The sequence below is a fragment of the Geotrypetes seraphini genome, chromosome 6, assembly GCF_902459505.1.
Source record: "Geotrypetes seraphini chromosome 6, aGeoSer1.1, whole genome shotgun sequence".
Classification (NCBI taxonomy): Eukaryota; Metazoa; Chordata; class Amphibia; order Gymnophiona; family Dermophiidae; genus Geotrypetes; species Geotrypetes seraphini.
The window spans coordinates 167,784,348-167,810,621 of NC_047089.1; the positions used below are offsets into that span (position 1 = coordinate 167,784,348).

Genomic DNA, 26,274 nt, shown 5'->3' on the forward strand with positions numbered 1-26,274 from the left:
AGTTCACCAAATGCACCAAAAATGACAGTAAATCAGTTCCAGTCTATTCAGCTTGTTTAACCCTTTTTTGTGATGTTTATTCTTCCATTGCTTTCCTGTTTCCTCTGTTGCTCTTGCTGATGTTTAGTATATTTCTATTTAAGAAAATGAAAATAGCCTTACTGGGTCCATCAAGTTCAGTAGCCCGATCTCACGGTGGCCAATCCAGGTCACTAGTACCTGGCCAAAATCCAAGCTGTAGCAATATTCCATGCTACCAATACAGGGCAAGCAGTGGCTTCCCCCATGTCTTTCTCAATAACAGACTATGGACTTTTCCTCCAGGAACTTGTCCAAACCTTTCTTAAAATCAGCTACGCTATCCGATCTTACCACAACCTCTGGCAACGTGTTCCAGAGCTTAACTATTCTCTGAGTGAAAAAAAATTTCCTCCTATTGATTTTAAAAGTATTTCCGTGTAATGTACCTGTTCTACTCCACTCAGGATTTTGTAGACTTCAATCATATCTCCCCTCAGCCATCTCTTTTCCAAGCTGAAAAGCCCTAATCGTTTTAGTCTTTCCTCATACAAGAGGAGTTCCATCCCCTTTACCATCTTGGTCGCTCTTCTTTGAACCTTTTCTAGAGCCACTATATCTTTCTTGAGATAAGGAGACCAGAATTTCATTTTTAATCACCTTTCTGTTTTGTTTCCCTCTGTTCTTCCCTCCCCCTAGCCACTTATTTCATATTGATCCCTTAAAAACCCACTACTATTTATCATTTCTATAGTACTGAAAAACATATGCAGTGCTGTATATTCAACCTGTTTCTGTTTTAGTGTCTCTTTCACCCATCTATCCACATCTTCTCCTATTCTGGTACTGTTATCACTTTACATTGTTGGCTCTGCTTTTTGTGTTACATCCATTGCTGATGGATGGATGACCTATGCCACTGAGTTTGCTACTTACCCTTGGCAACACACAGTGAGGAATCTATCCTGTAATGATTCACAGCAGAGTACAGGAGTGATTTGCCATTGTCTTCTCCTGTGCAATGTATGGCTCCACTATGTTGCTGCTGCCCAACATGGAGCCCCTCAGCCTACAGCACCTGGTATTCCCAGGTGGTTTCCCATCCAGGTGCTAGCCAGGCCTGACCCTGCTTAGCTTCCAATAGTAAACGTGGGCCAACCCAGAGGAACCAGGCCATAGGCACCATGACAGTTTAGAAACTAACATGGAAATTCTATATCCAGCACCTAAACTTAGGCATCGGTTGGCGCCCTGCCAATGCCTAAGTAAATTGCAAAATGCCATCAGAAACAGCAAAATATGACAGTGTTTAAACACCTACTGATGCCTAAATAAAAGGTGGTTGGCATCATGGCTAGGTAGCCGATTTAGGCCGCGGAACACCAAAGTAGGCGTAGCCAACACCGGAAGTTTGCGTTAGGTGGGCAAAAGCGGCTACTTAGCTGTGATTCATAGCAAGATAGGCAGCTGATCATTCGGCACTGTTAGAACCTTAACAAAATGTAGCAGATTCTCCAATGGTGTGTGTTTTGCCATATTCACAATACACTTTTCAGATTAAATGCATTATTAAGTCTAATTGGAACATCATGCAATATCACCCCATGTTCCAGGAACTTCCAAGATTTGCCTTCTCCAAAGGACAGAATTTAAAACAACGTCTAATGAGATCGCAATTTACAGCAGACTCAGGAGTTATCATCAGCACAGGCAGTGGCCATCGAGCCGGTGGAAGCTGTAACATTTGTCAGCACAGCACTGCATTATGTGATCTTAATGTACCCATGTGGGTTAGTAGAAGAGTAAACCGAATGACTTCTAATTATACAACCAGTGGCATTGTTTATATTATACAGTGTTCGTATCCCTTACAATATGTGGGGCAAACCACCAGAAATATTAAGATACAGATTGGGGAGCATTTAAGTAACATCAGAACTGGGGTAAATGAGGCATCTTTAGTGCAACATTAGGTTAGTAAGCGACATACTATTGAGGATTTAAGGTTTTCCATTTTAGATATCCTAAAAAATGATAAGGGATGGTGATTTGGTGACGAGGTAGAAAGATGTGAAAAGGAGAAATGTTGGATATGGTGGTGGAGAGAGAACAGAGGGACAGATTGAAGGGGATGCAAGGGGAGGAATATTGAACATAGTGATAAAGGTATAGGTGTTGCGCATGGGGCTGGTGGGAAATGGTGAAAAATGCTGCACATGATCCAGGGAATGAGAGAGGGAGAAGTGTTGAATGTAGCAGTAGAGGGAGTTGGAGAGCTGCACCCTAGATCTCGATCTCTCTTTTCCACACTCCTTGTATTCCCCCCCTCCCACCACCACCACCTTTCTCCCTTTGTCCCACGTTATCCCCTCTCTCCCTTACTTGTTCCCTTTAGGGCCATCCACCTGGTCATGCCCTTATCCACCGAAGCCAATCTGGAAAGCTTTCCTCCGATGTCAGAGCTGATGTCGGAGGGAAGTCTTCTGGCCCTATCTGCAACCACAATAATTGCAAAAAAAAAAAAATTTAACTCGCCATAAAAAACTATTCTGTACAATAACCAATGTGGTCCATCTGGGCATGCCACCAACAGTTACTAAACAGCTTTCACACTTACTGTGCATTATTTTTTCGGTTAAAATATGGTAAGTGCAAGTATATATCACACTTGATAAACATGTCCCTAAGCCAAAACTTAGAGGTTAGAATTAAGCATATAAGTCTGTGTACCTTGTGGGAAAGAGGGGAGAAAATGGATATGATAGCAACAAAGCTAAAATCTGACATCCTGTGAGTTTCTTAGTATAGCAACGGGGGAGGGGGGGAGGTGGATGTAGAAATTAGATGGATCTTGTGGTCTTTATCTTCTGCTGTATGGAATTATTCATATTCAGACTTTTTTCAGTTTGTCAGAATCCAAATTTGGATCATGATTCATTAAACTCTAGCCACTAGTAATGCCAGGGTTATACAAAGAAAATTGAATGCAGATTTTTCTGGTGACCTCTAACTTGCAATTTGCAGTTATCCTCGAGAAAGCGTGCTCAAACCTGAGCTCCCCATTAAATTACTTTATGAAAACAGAGTTGAGAGCTGATGGGAGCTCCTGCACAGGACATTAATTGATAAGGGGCCTTTTTACTAAAGCTTAGCGTACCTTAATGGAATTACCACAAGCTACATGCCAAGAAGTCCATAGGTAAAAAAATGGGCTTCCAAGCATTCGGCATATGCTAATTCCATTAGAGCTAAGTTTTAGTAAAAAGGCCCCTCTGTAAGGTGTGGATCGATTTGAAAAACCATTGAGCAGCCTCATTCAGTTTCCCAAGATATACAAGGACACGGTTGAGACATTTCCATGCTCGAACTGGCTGAATCCAGCCAATTATGTCAGTCATTATCTACACACCTACAATCAGGCATGCTTACTTACGCCATGTTAATAGCAGTTCATAAATGTTGTGTGCATAAATGCAATGCTGTAGTGCAAATATTGGTCCCACCCATTCTCTCCTGTGAATGCCTCCTTGTATTTAAACACTGACCCCCTGGATTCTATATATGACACCCAGATTTGCACATGCTGCTATGATGTGCATGCATATTAATTGGCTTACGAGCTCAGAATCATCTATAATTGGGTACTAGCGATCAATTATTTAGGTTAAATGGCACCCATTAGAATTTGTGCATGCATCTGGAAGCATAACTTCTATAATGCATTCCAACAGGGAGCATAACTTCCATAATGCATTTCTCAAAAGGGGTCATGGCCATGGGCACATCAGAGGCATTCCAAAACATTGCTCACATAGTTATAGAATATTGGCTCAATATGCCCAAATTGTTTGTCAACTTGCTTAGCGCTGGTATTACTCAAGCTGCCATAAACATTCTTTTTAACTTTCCTTTTTATCACACCAGGGATCCTCGGAATACCAACCAATCAAGTAGATCAATAAGATCAATTAGATCAGTGTGGCAGCACTCCTCACAAGTTCCCCTTTTCTTTAGTGTGTCTTCTAATGCTCTCTTTTGTATTTATAAGTTTAGGGGCTCATGATCAAAAGAGAAAAACACCCAAAAACTGGCCTAAGTCGGCACATTGGTAAAATACGTCCAAGTGCCGATAATAAAAACGGGTTTTGGACATATTTCTAAACGACCTAGGCCTTCATAGTGCCGCTGAATGACCAAAGCTAAATGGGGCGTTTCGGGAGGCGTGTCGAGGGCGTGAGTTGGGCGGGATGTGGGCCGGCTTAGACTTAGTCATACAGCATGTATAACCGAAAGTTATACAGCCCAGGATTGACGGAACTTGGACGTTGTAACTTAGACCATGTAAAACATGGTCTAAGTCACAAAAACCCACCTAAAGTCACAAGATAAGCACTGCAAACACATAAAACAGACCCCCACACACTACCCCAGTGATCACCGACCCCCCCCCCCAACCCCCATAAAAATATTAATCACACCTTTAAAATTCAGCCTCCAGACCATCATCACCTGGCAGCCTGGCATAGAAAAGCCTAGTTGTCCAGCACAGAGGCGGCTTAAGCCGTCTTGAGGGTGGGTTAGGGACTCATGGAGAGGAGGACCCATGCCCAGAAGCCCCTGTAATCACTGCATTGATACTTAAACATGTGCACTCCCTTATACACCCTAAAACCCTTTTGTACTGGCATATAAGTGGCTCCTGCAGCCATATGAACATAAGGGCTATTGGGGTGGTAGATAAGTGGGTCTAGGGGATTCTTCAGGTGGTTTGGGGGGGCTCACCATGACCTATAAGGGAGCTGTAGTGAGATGATGACATGGCACCCTTTTTGTGAAGTTAACAGCAGTGCCCTGTAAGGTATCTCACTATTTAGATGCCATGTCTGGGTGTACAGTCCATCACTTTGCAGACCCCTCCCATGTCCAACAGGGCTTGTTCTAGCCCTTTTTGACTTGGAGAAAAAGTTGGATAAAAATGTGGTAGAAAGATGGACGATTTAGCGACTTGGATGATCAGATCGTCAGGATGTATAGTAAGGCAATTTTCGAAACAAAAAATATTTTGGACGTATTTTTGAAAATGTGTCCTAGGCTGTTTTTTTACTTTGGACGACTTGCGACTTAGATGAAAATGGACTTAGACGTCCCTTTCGATTATGCCCCTCCACATTTATAAGTTAAATTTATATTTTTTATACAAACATTGTTTATCTATATTTCATTGTTTCAAACGTGTGAATATTATATATCCATGTAACAAAGACTTAGCTTAGTCAAGATCATTGCTGCACCAGTCCCCCTCCGATACGTTTCATGCTTCTTCAGGGTCAGGGTTACTGTAAGTGCAGAATTCGTAAGCAACTGGCTTATTCCATTAGACAATATCTCCACGGATGTCAATCTGGTGCTTAAAGTTTGGATGCATAAATTGGCACAAAATATTATTCTATAAAGGATGTGTACCCTGTATAGAACTGTGCTTAGCAGATCTTTTCCAGCAGCCATTTTTGAGGCCCTTACTAAAATGCATTACGATTTGTGGTTAACGTGACTTAACATGGGATTTTCCCACATAATAACTACAAATTTAACACACTTTTCAATATTACGCTTTCATTGTTATTTTGCATCTTGTGTGCTAATTTTGTAATTAGCGTGCTGTAGTTGCTGAGAGGTTAATGCAAGAGCACTTACATTCCCCTATTTAAGAGGCACAAAGACCCTAGCTCTATATGTGGTGTCCAGACTAGCGGCACCTAGATTATTTCCACACATGTGGAAATCAGCGCAGTCCCTACCTTTGCCTATGCAATAAGTGGGAATAGTTAGGTGCGGAGTTTGGGTGTGGAGTGACTTAGGAATTGGTAGGCATCTGTGTGAGGTGTTGGTAAATTAGGCCAGGAAAGCCCTGGCCTTATATACTGGCGCCTAACATTATGACACCTAAGTCGAGTTAGGCGAAGCTAGATGCAATTCTACCAACAGTGCCTAACTTTGAATGACATGCCTTTTTCAACAGTGCCTTTTTCAACGGTATCTACTGATTTAGACATCTTTTGTAGAATCAGGCCCAAAATGCTCTTTTGTTAACTTTGTGGTAGCCAGTTAAGTATAACGCACTAGCTGTTTAAGCCATCCATCCCCACTCTGCATCCATATCATGCCCCCTCTCAAAAATATTTATTTTATTTATTTTAGCATTTGTATACTACTTATGGCCTAAGTGGTTTACATTCAGGTACTCAAGCATTTTTCCTTATATGTGCCTGGGGCAACGGGGGATTAAGTGACTTGTTCAGGTCACAAGGAACAACATGGGATTTGAACCCACAAACTCAGGGGGCTGAGGCTGTAGCTCTAACCACTGTGCCACACACTCCCTATGCCACACACTCCCCAAATATATTTGAAAACTCATTAATGCACTGTTTAGACTCAGAGCATGCAAGCAGGGCAAAGACCACAAAAGGCTTTAATGCATTTTTGTGGTAGCCTGATTTTGTGTGCTAACCATATGTTAAGGGCAAAACATCCTTTTGTAAAAGGGCCCCTACATAACTTGTGCACTTTATTTACAGAATAGTGCTGCATGCACACCTTGCATTTACATGTGCAAGTACTCCTTCCCTGCATATATGCTAGTATTCTATAAGATAAGCGTGCTAATAGTGCTTAAATTTAGACCCCTAGTTATAGAATGAGGGGGATAGCAATTTGCACATCTGTAAGTAACAGACCAAACTTAAGTAAACTACAGTGTTATTTCAGATCAGAAATTTCGTATATAGAAATATAACAAAAACATAACGGAAATAAGGTGATACTTTTTTATTGAACTAGCTCAATGCATTTTATGATTAGCTTTCGAAGGTAACCCCTTCTTCAGATCAGAAATAAGCAAATGTTGCAAATATCAGTATATATAAGGGAAACATAAAAGTATTTCACTGATAGGTTCACAGGAAGAGGGAGGGGTGGGTAGATAAGTAGGAGACAGGGATTCCAAACTGGGCCAAATAGTTAGAATATCAGCCTTGTATATGCATTTTAGAAAGCTATTAAAAACCCACCTGTTCTCAAAATTCTTGTACTCTTTCCAAAGTTGCATATTGATGTGAAATTACTGTTAACCTGTCAATGTCAATGTCCTATCTATTGTAGCTCACTGACAATGGTCAGTCCACCTCTTCTGTAGAACATAGAACCGAAAGGTTTTGCAATATATAAATAAAAATTTATGTTATGGCATTTATTTATTTTAATATTTTCTATTCCACTTATCAACTAAGCGGATTACAAATGTTCCCATACAGATTTTTTTTAAAAAGACTCACTGACTAGTTAATGCTGAGTATATAAAGGGCATAGGGAGGAACACCCATGACCCGCCCATGGCCCTCCCCTAGCCAAGCCCCCTTTGAGATCCAGACACTAGAATTTACGTGCACTTTACAGAATATGCTCATAAAGTTGTGTGCATAAATTCTAATTAGTGCCTATTAGTGCCAATAATTCCTTGTTAATGGGCAATTATTGATGTGGATTGGTTTGTTAATTAAGTTGTGTGGACAAATTGGAATACGCATAGATCTGCATGTGCAACTTCAGTCACAGTATATAGAATCTGAAAATTAACGTCCTTATGCATAACTTTGAACTGGGTTCTAGACTTAATGAATGAAGAGTTTTGGGTTTGTTTTTTGGATTTTTACAATAAATTTAAGGGCTCCTTTTATGAAGCCATGTTAGCGGTTTAACGCGCATAATAGCGCATGCTAATTTGCCAGCTGCGCTAACCTCTACCGCCTCCTCTTGAGCAGGCAGTAGTTTTTCGGCTAGCGCAAGGGTTAGCGCACGCTAAAAATGTGCGTGCGATAAAGCTGCTAACGCGGCTTCATAAAAGGAGCCCTAAATCTTCAATATACCTACCTTTAAAATTTGGCCTGATTCTTGCATCATATCCTGAGGTCCTTCCCATCAGTTTGTCCAAAAAATCAGAAGGAGACATGGTCTGTGAATGGGATTTTCCAGATCTGGGATCATGTTCTTTGCAAGACAGCATCCTAAACAGATTATTAATTATGGTTAGCTGAACAGATCTGAAGTCAAAATTTCATCTACGCTTCATTTTCAACATTGGTTTATGAATTAGTAGGGCTCAATAAATTAACAGAACACATATTTTAAAATCCCTCTTTCTAAAATGCAGTTTTGTATCTGTAAGAAAAAACAGACTGCATCAAATCACAAAGGGGCAATTACATTGTACATACATAAAGATCCATTTATATTAAAGCTGTGAGGCTAAGAACATATGACTATAATTTACTTCTCATCTACTTAGTTACAGTCTCCAGCACAATAGACTCCAATGTGTTAACTGTGTAATCATTGAAGCAATAATTTATTTATTTTTTTAAAAAGCAATTATAAGAACATTCTTACAATAAGAGCATAACATATTAGTTTTAGCTCTTAATATGGAAACTTACTTTCCGAAGTTATTAGGAAATTGGTGTAAAATCACATGACAGCAAAACCTGACGTACTCCTTCCAGTCCATATAACGAGAAAGCATATGGTGGTGCCATAGCCAGATTTCATCAAATGAAAAAAGAATGCAAATGCAATGACTTATTTTGTCAGCAACTATGGCCTTGGATGTTTTGGATTTTTTAGGAGGAGGGAACAATTTCAGAAGAGATCCTGACTGGAGGCATTCTCCTCTGTGAACTCTCACTGTAAATGGTAAAATTATTCCTCACTCCTATCAACTAGGCATTTATATCTAGTCAGTATGGAACAGATGTAGGTTATGAGCTCCATAAATTAAGATTAAATGTCTAATTAATATAATAATGTTAGCAGTTTGTAGATGGATAGGCGGATATATAGCACAGATGGTATGACAGATATATTATTTCCTGGAAATACCGACTTGGAAATTTTGCTATCATATTTAAAAATGTGACTGCCTCTATGCTTTAAAAGGCACAGTTGTAACTTCTATGATATTATCTTTTCTTTGAAGTATTGTACAAGCACATCTCAAAATACTACACACTCAGTGAAGTATAATTGAACAGCCTCTAATCTTTACTGGTATAGATTGATTGACTGCATTCCCGATAAAACAGTGTTTCTTAGCTACACCTTAAGGTTTGCACAAATGTAGTTGCCCTAGATGGAGACAGCCACAGACGGTGAGAGAGCAACAGAATAAAACTGCTGGTCCAAAATAACCCCTTCAGTAGTTCAGTCTTATTGATTCTTATATAGTCAGTCTATATTAATATGTTTTATATTTTGCCTGATTGAAGGGAAACTGATTTAGTTGGAACCATGGTGCTTACTAGAAACACTCAGACAAGGAGGTCCCTATGTTTGATTCTCACAGATTTAAAGAATCATACTAGGAACATATAAAACATCGAATGGAGGCTGATTGTATCAAATTAAACAAACAGTGGGGTTAAGAGTATTGCTCTCCTAGTGAATAATCATGCTAAAAAGTGACAGCATTTGTAGTACAAATTACAGAACATATACATTGCATAGAAATAATGTTTTGAAATTACCATAAGTAGATCAGTAGGAAATATAGGAGAATGAATTAAATTTTTTAAGCACTGTATATATAAGGTTATACCCATATATTTCAAATAACAATATAAAACATGATTTACCAACCTGAACTTGTTTATGCCTATGAAAAATGCTATTAATACTGTCAAAATGTTGATCAGCTGTCGGGTCATTCCTGTTTTTTGAATAACTATAAAATATTCCAAAAACGATCCCTCAAAAAATACAAGGGAAAGTGATGTTTTTATTGTCTGGATCTCAACAGTGACCTGTAGCTGTTTCTCCTAAAAATCAGAAAAGAAAGATCTGGATTCCTACAGACTGGGGGAAAAATACAAAAAATGCCAGTCCTCGGAATCATGGTCAGGTCCAATATTGATTCACCATCGGCCAACACACAAAAAAAGAGAAAGTATTAAATGTGCTCTTTGTTTCCCTGCAGCTTTCTCCGGGGAAAAAAAAAAAAAAGAAATGCTTAGAGTACAATGGAGAATTAGCTTGTGCTGAATGTGTGCTATCCCTTCTGGTTTAGAAAAAGAAACAAATCTTTCTGAGCGCTGTATTTTTAAAATAGGTCCAGAAAACAATTGAATGAGAGAATACTAAAAATGTTCTTCAGGAGCTGGTTGTATAACTACAAAAAGGCGGTATACACGTCCCAATCCCTATTGAGCAAATAAGAGCGCAACGTGATCTAGCAATGCCTAGAAATTTCAGCACTTGGACAGCTCCGAGCATCCTTCTGCAGCGCTCAGGCAGGAAGACCGACTCCCAGGAAAACTGTTCACTGAGGCACCGGAGCTCCTTGATCATCTGTTCTACGATCACAGGCTAAACAAATCAAGCACCAATACTATTTGACTAGGGATGACATACCATACTTCTATTAGGCAATAGCAGTTCCCTTGTTTTATCGTTTATATGTCATTTCTACTTTTTTAAAAACATAAACGTTTAATAATACATTGTAATTTAATATTAATATCAACTGAAGTTCAAGTGACAGTAAATTCATTATTTTTATGTCACAGGAGCTGGTGGCTCCTAACAGACTAACAAATTTATTTTGTGTGTGTGTTTCATAGTCTTATTGCTACCGTAGTAAGTCTATTCAGAGTCTTAATACTTCAGAGTGAATTAGATTTCATTCTGGCTGTATGCCAACACACATTCAGGATAATGCAGTGTAGCTCTATCAAATTATAACTTCCATTTCTCTCTTTCAACTACTGAATTGGCTTTGAAATTTCTTGAGATAGTTGACTTAAGCAACCCTTGCAGATAGGGAAATGGCTTTAGAGCAGGTCACTCTTGGGAGTGTTTTTGAAACTCATGAAAGACAAATTTTATGATTCTCCCTTTATAGAATTCATTCTTTGGCCAGATCTTTTTGATACCCATATGAGATCTGAGATCTGTTTTGACAGATGGGGGAGGGGGGCAATTTTCAAACAATTTATGCAAATAGAGAGTTTATCTAGTAAAATGGCTTTGACAGATGTAATCCTCTTCTACCCTATGTACAATTGCATAACAAAAAAATATTTAAGGGCACTTATTTCAGTCAATGGCAGCACCAACCACATATGTGTTTATTTTAAAATCCAAGGCAGTTAAATATATAATACTGGTTATATAAATTTCTACACATCCAGAGTTATCCATTCAAAAAAGGGGATGGGATTTTGGGTGATCTGGACGAGGCACCACTTCACTATTTAACTTGCATATTCACCACTTAACCAGTTAATGTTAACCACATAAATAAGACTGCATAAAAGGCAGTCCTATCTTTACCAGGCCCTAAGGTCAACGGTAAAATAATAAGTCTTAACAGTAACTCACACTCATAATTTCTGTAAAGAAAAGTCTCAACATTAGAAAATGTACATTCTTGTTTCGCTGGATACGCTGCGTCAGGACTTTTCTTTACAACGTCTGTGAGACCCAGGAAGTTGCTCCTTGGGTTACAAACGTCAGCCGACTGTCTTTTTTGGAATGCAGGAGCATTGTGGGTGTCTCTGTTTTTCCCCCCTTCTTTGTAGCTTAACTTGTTTGGTGTTTGGTGGCCACTGAAAGTTTTAAGCAATTATACACTAGCCCGGGTTTCTTTGCTAGAGTGTGGTTTTCTCCTCTATTGTAGGAGTTTTTACCCTCTAGTTTGGTTTCCCGGAGTGGACCTGTGATAGCCATACATGTTCTTTGGTGAAGTTTGACTTCCTGAGTTTCTATCCTATGGATTTTGAGGTCTAGTTTGCTAATTAATTGGCAGTGCTTTTTCATTTGACCACCTCACACTAAACGATTTAGACACTTTTTTTTCCTTTCTGAAACCAATTAAGACATTTCAGATTTTCTGTTCTCCATTTTCTAGATATTTAGCTATTCTGTGCATATTGAATAATCAAATTTCTCATGCTTGTTTTCTGCAGGCCAAGAGAGAAGAGGCCAGGATATTGTTTCTGATATAAAGGAGTAACAAAGTACCTTATTTTATCATATTATTCAGAAGTCTGTCTTGAGGACAGACTATGCAGATAGCCATATAAGAGCTTAGGTAGATCTTTTGTATCATGTGTCAGCAGGAGGAAAGTGCCATTAATAAATAACAGATGGGTAGTATGCTTCATATTTTCACTATTGTTAACATGACTATACTCTTACATGTGTTTGACTCAAAGCACGAATTTGTGTGTCATTTTTCTCTTGCAGCATCATGAAACCACATGAAATATGAACCAGAAGATAAGCTTGAGAATCCTCCTCTCCTTTCCTAAATACAACCTTTTGCAAACAGTGTTATGCTACTATCTACTCTCCTGGGAGTAGCAGGCCACAAAGCTAAGGCTCCCAGGCCACGGTAGATACCTCTATCATGGCTTAGTAAAAGGGGGGGGGGGAGGTGTAATTGCAATTAATCACACAAGTAAAGGCGTATTATTTATTTCTTTATTTCTCACAGCAGTTACTTGTGCTTTAACTCTCCATTGGCCCAGGTACAAAATAAGTACCCATATGTAATATGTAAACCTCCTTGACTGTAGTCACAGAAGGTGGTATATAAAATCTCATTCCCTTTCCCTTTTATAAAGAATTGATGATCTTCCTCCTATCCTACCTTGGCCATAGATTCTACTGGTAGCCCCTCCAGTTCTGCTTGCAGGTCACTCCCCTCTCTTTATGCATAATATAAAAACATAAGAATAGACTTACTGGGTCAGACCAATGGTCCATCAAGCCCAGTAGCCCATTCTCATGTTGGCCAATCCAGGGCCCTAGTACCTGGCCAAAACCCAAGGAGTAGCAACATTCCATGCTACCGATCCAGGGCAAGCAGTGACTTCCCCCATGTCTTTCTCAATAACAGGCTATGGATTTTTCCTCCAGCAAGTTGTCCAAACCTTTCTTAAAACCAGCTACGATATCTGCTCTTACCACAATCTCTTGGCAATGTATTCCAGACCTTAACTATTCTCTGAGTGAAAAAATATTTCCTCCTATTGGTTTTAAAAGTATTTCCCTGTAAATGCCCATCCCCCTTCTCCTGATGATCTGCCTTAAAGGTGATATTCTGTTGGTCCCTGGCAGTGACAGTGTTGCACATATGCTGCTCCGAAGCTTTCCTTCTGGCCTGTCCCACCGCCTCTGTTCCTGTTTCTGCATAGGTAGAATTGGTCAGAGAGAAAGCTTCTGGCCAGGCTGCAGGCAGAAAATGTGCAATGCCACTACTGCAATGGAGCAACAAAAGACTATCTTTAAGGTAGGCTGGCACAGAGAACTGGGGATGTTGAAATGGGGTTGGGAATGGAAGAGAGCAGAAGAGATGTTTGGAAGAGACAGGAGAAGCTACAATGCTATTAATGTTCTAAATCATTTAATCATGATACTAGATCATAATAGATACTCAAGTGTCTTGATTAGTACTGATCTCAGTATTTGCTTCGTCATTTTCTTAAAAGAGGAATAATCTCCTTATGATACAGTTGGTTGAGGTTCACAGTAGGGCTGCAAGTTAATTATGTGACTAATGCATTAATTATTAATTGAAATTTAAAAAGTAATCAGTTAATAATAAATGCATTAATCACAGCATTAACTGCAACTAACTTGCAACCCTACTATGAACTTCAGCTGACTGTATCATAAGGAGATCATTCCTCTTTTAAAAAAAGAAAATGATGAAGCAAACTCTAAGATCAGTACTAATCAAAACACTTGAGTATCTATTATTCCTAGGAACTCTTTCAACATTATAAATGTTTATTGAAGTGGTTCACTTGGCAGGAAAGTCAATAATTTAACCACCCTCTGTGTAAACAACTCTGTCCCCTGAACCAGCTTAAAAATATTTTCCTTCTAATCATATTGGGTGACCTCCCTTTCTATAGTTTAGCATGCATCCCAGTTGGCCAGGTTAATCTCGCCTTCAATCCATGATACACATTTCAATGCTTACATTTTAAAATTGAATTTTGTTCACTCATTTATTAGTTGATTGAGAGGTCTTTGGTGGTATGAGGATTTATAAAAATCCTCTTTTGAGCATCATTTTGAAAAGAGAAAATAGCTTACCTAGTTTATTTACAGTATGATGTGATAATTCTTTTGGAGCTAAATATAACTACAATGTCAAGACAAAACAATATGTACTCTTGTGACTATGCAATAATAATTTCCAAAGTGGTTGATATTGAAAAAGATTTAATAGGGCAGCCCCTACCCAGTTATATAATAACCGGCGAGTGTTGCTGAATATCTGCTGTATGGAAGATATTGATTTAAGCCTAGATTCTATAAAAGACACCTAAAGTTAGGTGCCTAAATCAGCATGCCTAGTCAATTTAGGAGCCTAATTTAATTAGTTTAATCTGCACTAACTAGCTTAATTGCTTCAATAATTGGCTTGCATTAAAATTAATTGCTAGTTAGGTGCCTACTATTTGGGAAGCATGGAATGCTGTTATTATTTGGGTTTTTGCCAGGTACTTGTGACTTGGATTGGCCTCCGTGAAAGCGGGATACTGGGCTAGATGGACCATTGGTCTGACCCAGTAAGGCTATTCTTATGTTCTTACTGATTTGGGGTAAGCACCTAGCCTGAGGCACCTCCAAGAAACTGGGTGTGGTTAAGGGCAGATCATGGGCGAATCTTGGGCATGTTTTCTGTGTAGATTCATACACTGGACTTAGGTACCAGTATTTAGAACAAGAAAACTCTGGCATAAATAGGGAGCACCTAAAATTATGACACCTTCTGGAGCCTAAGATCAATGTAGGCACTGCTAGTACAGTTCTATAAACAGCACCTAACTGAAGATTGACGGCCGCTATGTACCACTTTCTTTGGTGCCTATTGTATAGACATCATTTATAGAATCGGGGCTTTAGTGCCAGGGTGATCCAGGAGCAGAGTCAGGGTGGGCCCGGATGATAATCTGGTTCCATTGATAGTTTATTAAAATTTGATAAAATGCTTCTCCTGGAATACAAAGTGTTGTACATTGTAAATTAGAAATATATATAGGGAACTAATAATAAACACAGACCTTCCAAGACAGACATACTTGATATATGGTGCTGGTGCCTGCATAACACTCCAGACAAGTAAGACTGTAGAAATAGTTGTCCTAATTTGCCCATAGTAAGCCAAGAACAGGCCAGGCACAATGTGGATATTTAGTACCAGTGCCCAGATTAGAACCAGCCTTGAATATCCAGGTCAAAATGAGGTTGTGGTAGTTAGCACTTTAAAAATTGCTGAGTGCTACCATCAGAATATTAGGCCCAATATTTTTACATACATAGAAACATGATAGCGGATAAAGGCCAAATGGCCCATCCAGACTGCCCATCCACAGTAACCATTATCTCTTCCTCTCTCTAAGAGATCCCACATGACTATCCCAAGCTTTCTTGAAATCAATTTATCAATAAAAGATTGCACTCAAAAACAAGAACAGATTTATGCTAGTATTAGAATCATAAAAATATTATCACTAATACAGGGGTCATTTTACTAAGGCATGCTAGCCATTTTAGTGCGCGTGCTAAATGCTAACACATCCATTATATTCTATGGACGCGTTAGCATTTAGCGCGTGCTAAAACGGCCAGCGCGCCTTAGTAAAAGAGGGGGAAAGTGTATCAAAAATATATAAAAATGTTTATGCCTGTATTGCAGTGATTGGTATGTTTATTCTTTGAGGAGGAACGGAGTTGACTTTGCATTGTGTCTAAGGGCTCCTTTTACAAAACGGCACTAGCGGTTTTAGTGCATGCTTAGAATGTGCTACCATGCCACGTGCGCTAGACGCTAACTCCTCCATTGAGCTGGCGTTAGTTTTTCCACGTAGCGCGGGGGTTAGCACGCACTAATCTGCAGCGCGCACTAAAAACGCTACCCGCAGCTTAGTAAAAGGAGCCCTAAGGCATAGATTCTGTGAAGTGCGTCTAAACTTAGGCGTGGTTTAGATGTCCGAATAAAGTGGATAATGAGCGATTTAATGGTCTTAACAGGCGTTAATTGGGACATAGACGGGGTTAGGCGTCACTTACACGTCTGAATCACATAGGTGCAACATAGACGCAGGTTGAAGAAATAGGCGCATCTAACTTTCTAGACGTGGGCGTTCCAGGGGCGCGGCATGGGCGTGGTTAAGGGTGGGCTTTCCATAGGTGTTACTTGGACCCTGCTATGCGGCTAAACAGCGTAGCAAATGTAGACGAGCGAAAAGTTGGTCTAAGTATAGTTTTTCAATGAGCTTTCGTTTTTTGTAGCTAGACACAGGTTAGGCGTGCATTCCGCTTCCGCGATGATAGTTTTTAGAATAAGCGTGCAAATGTTCAACCCTGTTTTTATCAAATATTGGCATATTTATATGCATTTCGCCTTGAATGTTTATTCTGTCACATACACATCCTTGTAAAACACCACTCTTTATAACACATGTTTCTGCAGCATTGCAAAACTGTGCTGCTTGATGCTCAATGTCAGGTTAGCTAAGAAAGAAAGGTGAACATTTGATTCCATTTGAAATATTTGGATTGTACTAAGGTTTGTTTTTTTTTTTTAAAGGTTTTGCTTTTGTTGACCCTGTTTTTGACACAGTTCATTTGTGGTGACATTTTATGACTCTTTCTTGCTTTACACACAGAAATGTATGAGAAGCAGATGAACTGGCACCGGGGAAACAAGCATACATTTAGAAATATGCAATGGAATGGCTATTCATCCACCTAAATGCTGTGCAAATCAACCCTGTAAAGATGTAAGAATGCATGAACAACTTTTAGGTACAGTGAAATTTCAGATTTCATTCATGTTAATCCATATAATTTCTTCAAGCAAATCTATCAAAATTTAAAGGAAATCTAATACATTGGAAGTCGATTTTCATAACTGCTAAAGATTCTCAAACAACAGCTGAAAAACTGATCACATGATCCAACAAAACCCTGAAACCATATAACTAGCGGCATAACAATGAGGTCTGAGACTTGGAAATTAAACTTAAAAAATAAGCCTCTGTTCAAGATTTACTCTCTACATCTTTTGATAGCAAGAAAGTATGGAACTGTGCCAGAATTAATTAGCAAAGGAAATCTATAGCATAGATCCTGCACATCTGTATTAAACAGATTTCATAAGCATAGACTGGCTGGATGCCTGACAGAACTGTGGCCTCCAGCTCATCCATCACAGATGCAATCAGTCTTGCCAACCTGTTTTAATGCCACATCAGCACAATCTATACATTCCCTCATTTCCCCTTCCTTCACCGGTTCCATCCTTCTAAGATTCACTGTGAATGATGGAGAGGTGTCGACCGTTTCCCTATAAGGATGTATGACTTTCAGGAGAGCAAAATTTCATATATATCCTACATCTTTGAAGTGTTGATTTGCCCAACTCTTACATGAGTGAATGCTAATTTGCACACTTATTTCTAAATTTATGCTTGCTTCTCCAGCCTGAACTTACCTGTTTCTTATACATTTCAGTGTGTAAAGCTGGAAAGATTCATAAAAATATTGCCACTAATGAATAGTATCAAACAGACACAATAACATTTTAGATATGGAAATCTGGACTTTGTTTATTGGCTAACCTACCCACAAGTACTAACCCCCCTCCCCCCTTTACAAAGCTGCGTAAGCATTTTTAGTGCCGGTCACAGTGGTAAGAACTCCAATGCTCATAGAATTCCTATGAGCATCAGGGTTCTTACTACTGTGGCCGATGCTAAAAACGCTAGCGTGGCTTTGTAAAGGAAGGGGTAAATGCTGAGCCACCCATAGGAATAGAATGGGCGACTCAGCATTTAGCGTGTGCCGCTCAACAGCATGGCTTTGTAAAGAAGCCTGCAAAGTAAGTTCAAGTGTCTGTGGGTGCTGCCACTTTGGAAAGTGATCAAAGTCTATGTTCAAAAAATGCTCATGAACTTTGCAACAATGTAGGAAGTTCGGCAATTTTCCTCATGATAACCGTAGCATTATTAGATGTTAAAAATACTATTGACAGTTTTATACTGATGCTTTATACCTATTTTACTGCTTTCAATGTCTCTTCTTAATGGAAAATTCCAGCTTATGGTCGGATTTGAACAATGCTTTGAATTATTTCACAATATAATACAGAGAATAGTGGAGTTTCTGGAATCCAGTGGTTTATAGAACCTGAGGCAACATGGATTCACTAGAGGTAGGTCTTGTCAGACAAATCTGATCAATTTGTTTGACTGGGTGACAAGAGATATTGGATAGAGGGAGTGTGCTAGATGTGATCTATTTAGATTTTAGCAAAGCATTTTACAGTGTGCAACACAGATGTCTAATAAACTGAGTGCCCACGGTATGGGCCACAAAGTGACAGACTGGGTCAGGAACTGGTTGAATGGAAGTCAACAGAGGGTAGTGGTCAATGGAGATCACTCTGAGGAAAGGGATATTATAGAATAGTATTTGCGCTTATGTAGGGAGCCAGTGTGCGTCTAGGTGTGTGTCTAGGTTAATACATTAAATTCCAATACAAAACTAAATAAATGGATGTCCTATTCTTCAAAAATGGCCAAAAAGACGTCTTGCTAGGCGAAGACGTCTAGCAGCTTATTAAAAAAAAAAAGATGTCTTGAAGTTTTGAAAATGGCCATTTTCTCCTGTAGGGGTGATTCCTTCCTCACTCCTGGAGGTTAGTCTCACTGACGTCATAAAGCATGAACCATTGTCTGCAAGAAATATTTCCAGCATAAATCATGCAAGAAGAGAAAAAGAAGAAATCATCTTTGCTGCCTGTCAGATGCATTCTGGGTATGTTCACCAGAACTGTGTGTTTCTCTAGTCAAGGACATCTGACTGTGCCTACATGTTAAGTCCGTGTGAAGCTGTGGGAGTCATCTGCTTCTATGCTGTTCTTATCTAAGAAGGCGCCTCTTTTCAAGGCCTGTATGAGATGTTACACAGAAAGGCTATTCATCCAAGTTCTGTTTCTGGATTGGTTCTGAGAGGTCATCTGATGAGAACTAAGGAGAAGGTGCCTAATTAATTATTATTCTGTGCTGAGGTATAAGGGAGCTTGCATCTTAATATAGGATTCTCTGCACATCTTCTATAATAATTAAGACCTGAGAAGTTACCTCTGGTGATTAGCTCTCTTACAGGGAGTGAAGGAACAGGACTTTTATCCAGACCTGGTGTTCATATCACTTAAGAAACTATTGTTGACAGACGTTTACAGCTCACTTCAGTAAATAACGGATCCTTGCTGACCGTGAGAAATTCTATATCATGCCATGCCAAGAAAGGACTGATTCTATCTACCTGGGGCTTGACCTGCAGAATGGTGAGCTAGGAATCATATTTTCCTTATCAGCTGGGCTAGGTAGATCTCTGATTGATTAATCAGGACATTGGCCTTTGGAGGCAGTGAAGGAAAGAGCCAGAGAGTGTAATTCTGAGGTGGTATGAAGAGATGCTGGGGAAGGGTACCTCGCAGTAAGACAATGGTGGAGTTGAATCCATTTGAAATATTGAGAAGGAGGAATATTAAATTTGGCCATGATATCTGAAAAGGTGATCCATTTGTCATTATGCAATAGATGGGAAATATGCCAAATTCCATGCTGATGCCAAGTTTTCCATATGATCACCGCATTGTCTATCTTAAGTTTGGGGTTATGCCAGATTGGTGCAAATACTGAGTCTATCAATTTCTTGTTTGAGAGGGAGTCAATATGGTTGAGCGCCTGCCACGTACTCAACAATATTGGGTTTTGTTTTGCCAGCTGGGGAAGAGGAATAGCAGGAGCATGATGCAAAATATAAGAATCAATGATAGCAAACTCCAAAGGTAATCAAGTAGGAGCCATACGCATAGACTCCAAATTCAGCCATAAGGAGCCCTGAGACATCAAAAATGCATAGTGATATTCGCGAAAGCTGGGAAAATTGACCCCATCCTGCTCCTTAGAACATTTCAGTTTACGGAGTGCAATCTGAGGCTGCTTGCCTTGCCATAAAAAGGAAGAGAGTAATTGTTCAATGCGAGAATAGACCGAATGGGGAAAAAGAAAGGGGAGCATACTAAGAATGTAATTGATTTTAGGAGTGATCATCATGCGTATTGTAGATAGTCTACCCCACCAGGAAAGATTAAGGGGGGACCATCTAGAGGTGCAAGAACGAATAATAGAGAAGATATAGTCTGAATTAAGTCGTGAAGTGGATTCAATAGAGGGCCCAAAATACAGACCGAGATATTTGATCTTGGAGGGGGACCAGATGAAACCGTATTGGGAGGAGTCAGATTGAATGTCAATACAATTCAACGGCAACAGTTCAGATTTATTGACGTTCAATTTGTATCCAGAAACAGCCGAAAAGCAGTCAATTTGTTCAAGTACAAAGAGGAGAGACTCCGGAGTGACGTAGAGAAGAACATCATCAGCATACGCCGATAGTTTGACTGAAAAGTCATTATAGTGGAAGCCATCAATCCGAGAATCATTCCTAATGGCAGATAAAAGTGGTTCAAGGGCAAGATTGAAGAGTAAGGGAGATAGGGGACAGCCCTGCCTCGTGCCACGGGACGGAGAAAAGGGTTGTGAAAGATGTGGCAGCCTTTTAATTATAATAAATAATTGGGTTAATAGTTGATGTTTCCTTAGGAGTTAAAAGGGGGAAAGTACAGAACAAGGGGCCAGGGAAGTCACAGCTGCCTTGTTATTACATTTTTTATGTTCTCTTTATAGTCAGAGAAATAATGCTTTGTTCCATCTAATGCATCCTGAGATCTGGAACTGCATAATCATGTTTTCAGGCTGGATAAGTTAGAAAAAATTAATTTGCTTGTGGAATACAACAGTTGCTTTAAACCGACAGATTACTTTTTCTGCCTTGTAAAAGGATGTATAAAAAGAAACAGTGACGTAAAACAGAATACTTGCAAAAATTATCTTTGCTAGTATATGTGCGCCTTGAGGTTTGGTACTATGTATGAAATGTTTTAATCTACATATTAAAAAATACCTTGGGTATAAAGCATAAACTGGAGTTTTTAAGAAGGGAATGGAGGGAGGGAACATCAGATCTGATATTCAAACCCTAAAGCTGAGTTTTCATTCTTGCTCTACCACCCACAATGCTCACTATACATTTATTTATTTAATTTTCTATACTGTTCTCCCAAGGGAGCTTTGAATGGTTTATATGAGTTTATTCAGGTACTCAAGCATTTTTCCCTGTCTGTCCTGGAAGACAAGGGGGGGGAGGAGGGAGAATTGAGTGACTTGCCTAGGGTCAGAAGAAGCAGCATCAGTTTGAACGCAGAACCCCAGGGTGCTAAAGCTATAGCTTTAACCACTGTGTCACACACTCCCCAATATGGGTGATGGTAATGGGATTTGATATACAGTACTGCATTTTTGTTGTACAATCAAAGCAGTTTACACTTATTTTGTGCAGGTACATTCTCTGTCCCTAGTGGGCTCACAAACTACGTTATATCTTGCTGGCACTTGTTTTAACAGATTGATAACCTGATATCAATCATCCCATCATTTTTTTCATTCTTTCGGTGTCTGGGACCAGGAGCTGGTAGAGTCTGTGCCTATTCACCAACCCCTCTCCATCACTGCTGTTTAATTTCAATTATGGCGTGAGAGAAGAGCCCACACTAGGTGATTTTCCATAAGCCATATACCTGCCTAATGTCAGCCCCTGTATAGAACCCTATTCTGTTCCTGAAGTTTCATCTAGAACTCAAGAACCTACCTTCGGAGATGGATATGTCCATATAGGTCCAAGAAACCACATCCCTCAGAGACTGCATTTTCTTCCTGATATGTCCTGCCAATTTCTTCTGAATACAATATCAAATAATAAGTCTATTAGAATGAAACCTTGCATTCATGCATGTGCTGACCCACAAGCAATTTTCAAAGTTTTAGGCACTTAACTTACAGATAAGCACCTAATTTTTCTCTTTTAAAATTGACTAAGGTTGAATGCTAAAAACAGATGCCAATTTGCAGGCATTTAAAAATTCAAATGTGTGTCAATGAGTTCAAGGCCTTCTTGTAATCAATCCAAGCTACATTCAAGGGTCTTTTTTTATTATTATTAATCAGAAGCTGGTCTTTTGTGTTTCTTGAGTTTCAACAGTTTGAACATTGTTGGCAAAGTTATTTGTTCTGTAGATGTTTGGGACTGTTCCTTTTGCTGGGTCTTTTTATAGGAGGGTAGACTTCCCTGTCGTCAACCAGTCTCCAATTTGCCCTTCTTGCAAGATCTAAAACGCCTCCAAAAAGGCCAGAACTCAGCAATTTGACTCCTATACAACCTCAGCTACCATGACCCTATTACTCCAGCACTCTATGCAGCTCACTGGTTACCAGTCAAAAAGCGATGCATCTTGAAAACCCTGGTCATGACACACAAGAGATTCTACCAAAAACCCGCAGCCTGTATAGCATCCAAGCTACGCCTATACACCCCTAACCGCTCCCTCCGCTCCAAAGCAGAACAAAGACTCAGCATTCCCGCAGGGAAATCCCTCCGAATGAGTACAGCATACAAAAGATCCTACAGCCATTTCCTATCTCAGCTATGGAATCGACTACCCACACAGATCAGGTCGTTAGACTCACTAATGACCTTCCGCAGAGCAGTAAAGACCTTCCTCTTCCGCCAATCGGGCCATTAAAAACTGCCTCCTCAATATACTTCTCCTAGTACTCTTCACTATGACCAGTCTGGTCTCTAGAATAGGCTCTGTTATTGTCTACAGTAACCTATTTGTATAACCACCTTGAAATAAATGATAACGTGGTATATAAAATTTTTAATAAACTTGAAACTTGATGATTAGTCTGTTTTCAAATGATTGTGAATGTCTACTTGTAACCCGTTTTGAGCTTCTGGGAGAACGGGATAGAAATCGAAATAAATAAATAAATATGCTATAGAATTATTCAGCTATTCTTAGATTAGGATTACCAGATTTCCTCTTTTTAAAAAAAGTGGACACCTGGCTCTGTCCCGTTCTACCCCAGTCCTGCCCCATTCTAACCCCAGCCCTGATCTGTTCTGTCCCAGCCCTGCCCCAGCCCACTCCCACATAAACCTCATATCTCCTTCCCAGAGCTCAAGGCTGCATCTGGAGGACGTCCATGCATGCGCAGCCTTGAGCTCAGGGACTTCCAAAACTCAAATTGCTGAGTTTTGGAAGTCCCTCCGGGCACCTGGACAGTCCTCTAAAAAGAGGACGTCTGAGTTTTCCATGAACGGTTGGTAACCCTATCTTAGATATAAACTTGCCAGATGTTTGAGCCAGAAACCATGTAGTTGGTCTTTTTTAGGTGTTGTACTTTTCTTGACCTTCTTTATCCTTTTTTCAATTAGTCTCACTCTTCCATAGGGTTTCTAATCACATAAGCTTCTACTTTTTTTCACCATCTATCCTTCTTGTTATATAATTTGTATTGCTGTATCACCGATTCTTCCAAAATTGAATTGTTTCTTCTTTGTCAGGCTTTTTCACCATTTCTTTTTTTTTTTGTTCCAAAATTTTATTAAAATTTTTGAAATATACAATAACAAATCTAAAGAGGAGAGAATATATGCTTAGAAAAATATGTTTACTACTACAAACACATCCATAGCATAGGGTATTTGAGAAATCTCATGAAACAAGCTGCAAAAAAAACACCCATCCAATCCACCCAACCTCAGCCCTTATGCAGAGAGCGAATCACCAATCAACATCCATACACATGCATATATTCATTCTTTCAACATACACTCATCCATTATTATCCACATATTCTTGTATGGTAAACCATATCCTATGAAATTTAGCCTTCTTGCCTCTTTTCTCCATAATTAAGAACATAAGAACATAAGCAATGCCTCCACTGGGTCAGACCTGAGGTCCATCGTGCCCAGCAGTCCGCTCATGTGGTGGCCCAACAGGTCCAGGACCTGTGCAGTAGCCCTCTATCTATACCCCTCTATCTCTTTTTCCAGAAGGAAATTGTCCAATCCTTTCTTGAACTCCAGTACCTTACTCTGTCCTATTACATTCCAGGTGTCCACCACACGCTGGGTAAAGAAAAACTTCCTAGCTTTCGTTTTGAGTCTGTCCCCTTCCAACTTTTCCGAATGCCCTCTTGTTCTTTTATGTTTTGAAAGTTTGAAGAATCTGTCCCTCTCTACGCCCTTCATGATATAAAGAATGACCACCCCAGATGGGACTTGAACCCACTATCCCTGGCTTAGGAGGCCAGTGCCTTATCCATTAGGCCACTGAAGCTGTAATTGCAGCCTCAGATTTCCCTGTCAAGCATACAGAGTTTTACCATAACTGAAAAAATAATAATGCATTCTTTCACATTTTTAAAATGGTCTGAATAGTAATCGCAGTAAGAATTGCTATTAACATCTTATGATCATTAGTTATATTGACAGAAGCATTAAAGATATTGTCAGAGAAGGTACACCGTCAATAGCGCGCAGGACATTGGCGCACTGACAATTCCGCTCTGACAAGTGTGTGCATGAAGGGAGGGGAATTATTGAGGCGGAATTCTAAGTATAGTGGGGGGGGTGTGGTTTGCAACAGTGTTCGCATTGGCATTGAACACCCCCCCTGAATGAGAACACGAGTATGTGTGGGGGTTCCGCCCCCCCCCCAGAGTGCAAACATACCCCCCCCACTTGTGATCTCGCCGGCCGTACTTGCTATCTATCTCCCCCCATCGACCGCCCCCCCCGCCGACCCGCGACCCCCCTGGTCGACCCTCACGACACCCCCACCCCCCTTCCCCGTACCTTTCTGTAGTTGGCCGGACAGACGGGAGCCAAACCCGCCTGTCCGGCAGGCAGCCAACGACGGAATGAGGCCGGATTGGCCCATCCGTCTCAATGCTCCGCCTACTGGTGGGGCCTAAGGCGCCTTGGCCAATCAGAATAACATACCCCCTCAGAGTGCAAACGGGAAGGGTAAACGCTCAGAGCACGAGTTGTAAGTTTAATGGGGGATTGCCACACATACACACCCACACCCACCTCAATGAAAATGTAAGTGTAGGTGGGGGGATTCCCCCCCACCCCTGAAAGCAAGAAAAATAAGGAATAGAGCAGCGCGCATTTGTCCTGCATGCAAATGTCGGGGCGGAATTGTTGGCGCACAATGGCCTGCGCGCATTTGAAGTGTCACCGTCAGAGAAACATTTATATAGAACAACATCTGAATATGACTCCATACCTGTTGCCAAAAATCATAGACTTTAGGACAATAGAACAACACATGATCTAACATTTCCTTCTCACAGCAGCAGGACCAGCACAAAGGAGAACATCCAGGGTTGAACTTAATCAGTTTAACAGGAGTCCACATCACACATCAGATCACAAAAAATAGTGATTGTTTCATAGAAGCAGATTGACAGCAAGGAAGTCGTTTGAGAAATATCTTTTCACCATTTCTATTACCTTCTCCACTGATTTGACTGGAACAATTGCTTTTGCCTGTACTGGATGATTCTAGCCTCATACCTAGCTGCTTTTTAAAAAAATTCTTTATTGATTTTTAAAAACAGTGTCATACAAATGAAAGAACAAAAGATATTCCACATATTCCACTATTATCTATACAAGTAACATAAATATCATTCAATAATTTCATTTTCCTGCATATAATAATATAATATATCCTAATATACAATACAAATAAAGAATAAAGTTACCCAAATATCACTATCAATATTTATTCCTCTCCCTCCAACCCCCCACCCCCCTGGATGTGTAAAGATAAATAAACCAAAGAAAAGAAGAGAAATGATGAAAATTTATTTTGCTATAATTTGCTGCTTTGCAATTTCCAAGGGTTCACTGATCTTCCTAGTATCAAGGTGGTACCTATTAACCAGATATTCTTTGTTTTTCTTCTTTTCTTTCACATCTTTTAGTTTCCTTGCATCTAATCATATTTTTTAGATGATTTTGGTGATGTACTGTACTGGAGTTTTCTAAGCAGGGCTTTGTGCTTCATATTGCCGTTCTGTGATCACTGCTGCCGCACTGTAGATGATCTGGTTGATTTGTTCTAAACTTGGTGATTTTGTTTAGGTATCTCAGTCCCAGATCTTCTTTGGCAACAAGATTCATTGCAGGCAG

The 26,274-nt window shown here is 39.8% G+C and overlaps 1 protein-coding gene and 1 non-coding gene across 4 annotated transcripts in view; both read right to left on the reverse strand.

Annotated features, from left to right (window-relative positions):
- Positions 1–9,776, reverse strand: part of GLRA2 (glycine receptor alpha 2) — a 154,390-nt gene extending 144,614 nt beyond the window's left edge. For 2 of the 3 annotated variants that reach the window (XM_033947535.1, XM_033947536.1), the window contains exon 1: positions 7,948–8,080. In XM_033947535.1, the coding sequence (XP_033803426.1) occupies positions 7,948–8,080 (133 nt within the window). Of the gene's footprint in view, positions 1–7,947; positions 8,082–9,708 lie in introns of those variants that run through there. The other variant, XM_033947534.1, reaches the window with a different exon arrangement.
- A 14,560-nt stretch (positions 9,777–24,336) lies between these two features.
- TRNAR-CCU lies at positions 24,337–24,409 on the reverse strand. Its single transcript has one exon. It is a non-coding gene; the product is annotated as a tRNA-Arg (tRNA).
- Positions 24,410–26,274: the final 1,865 nt, after the last annotated feature.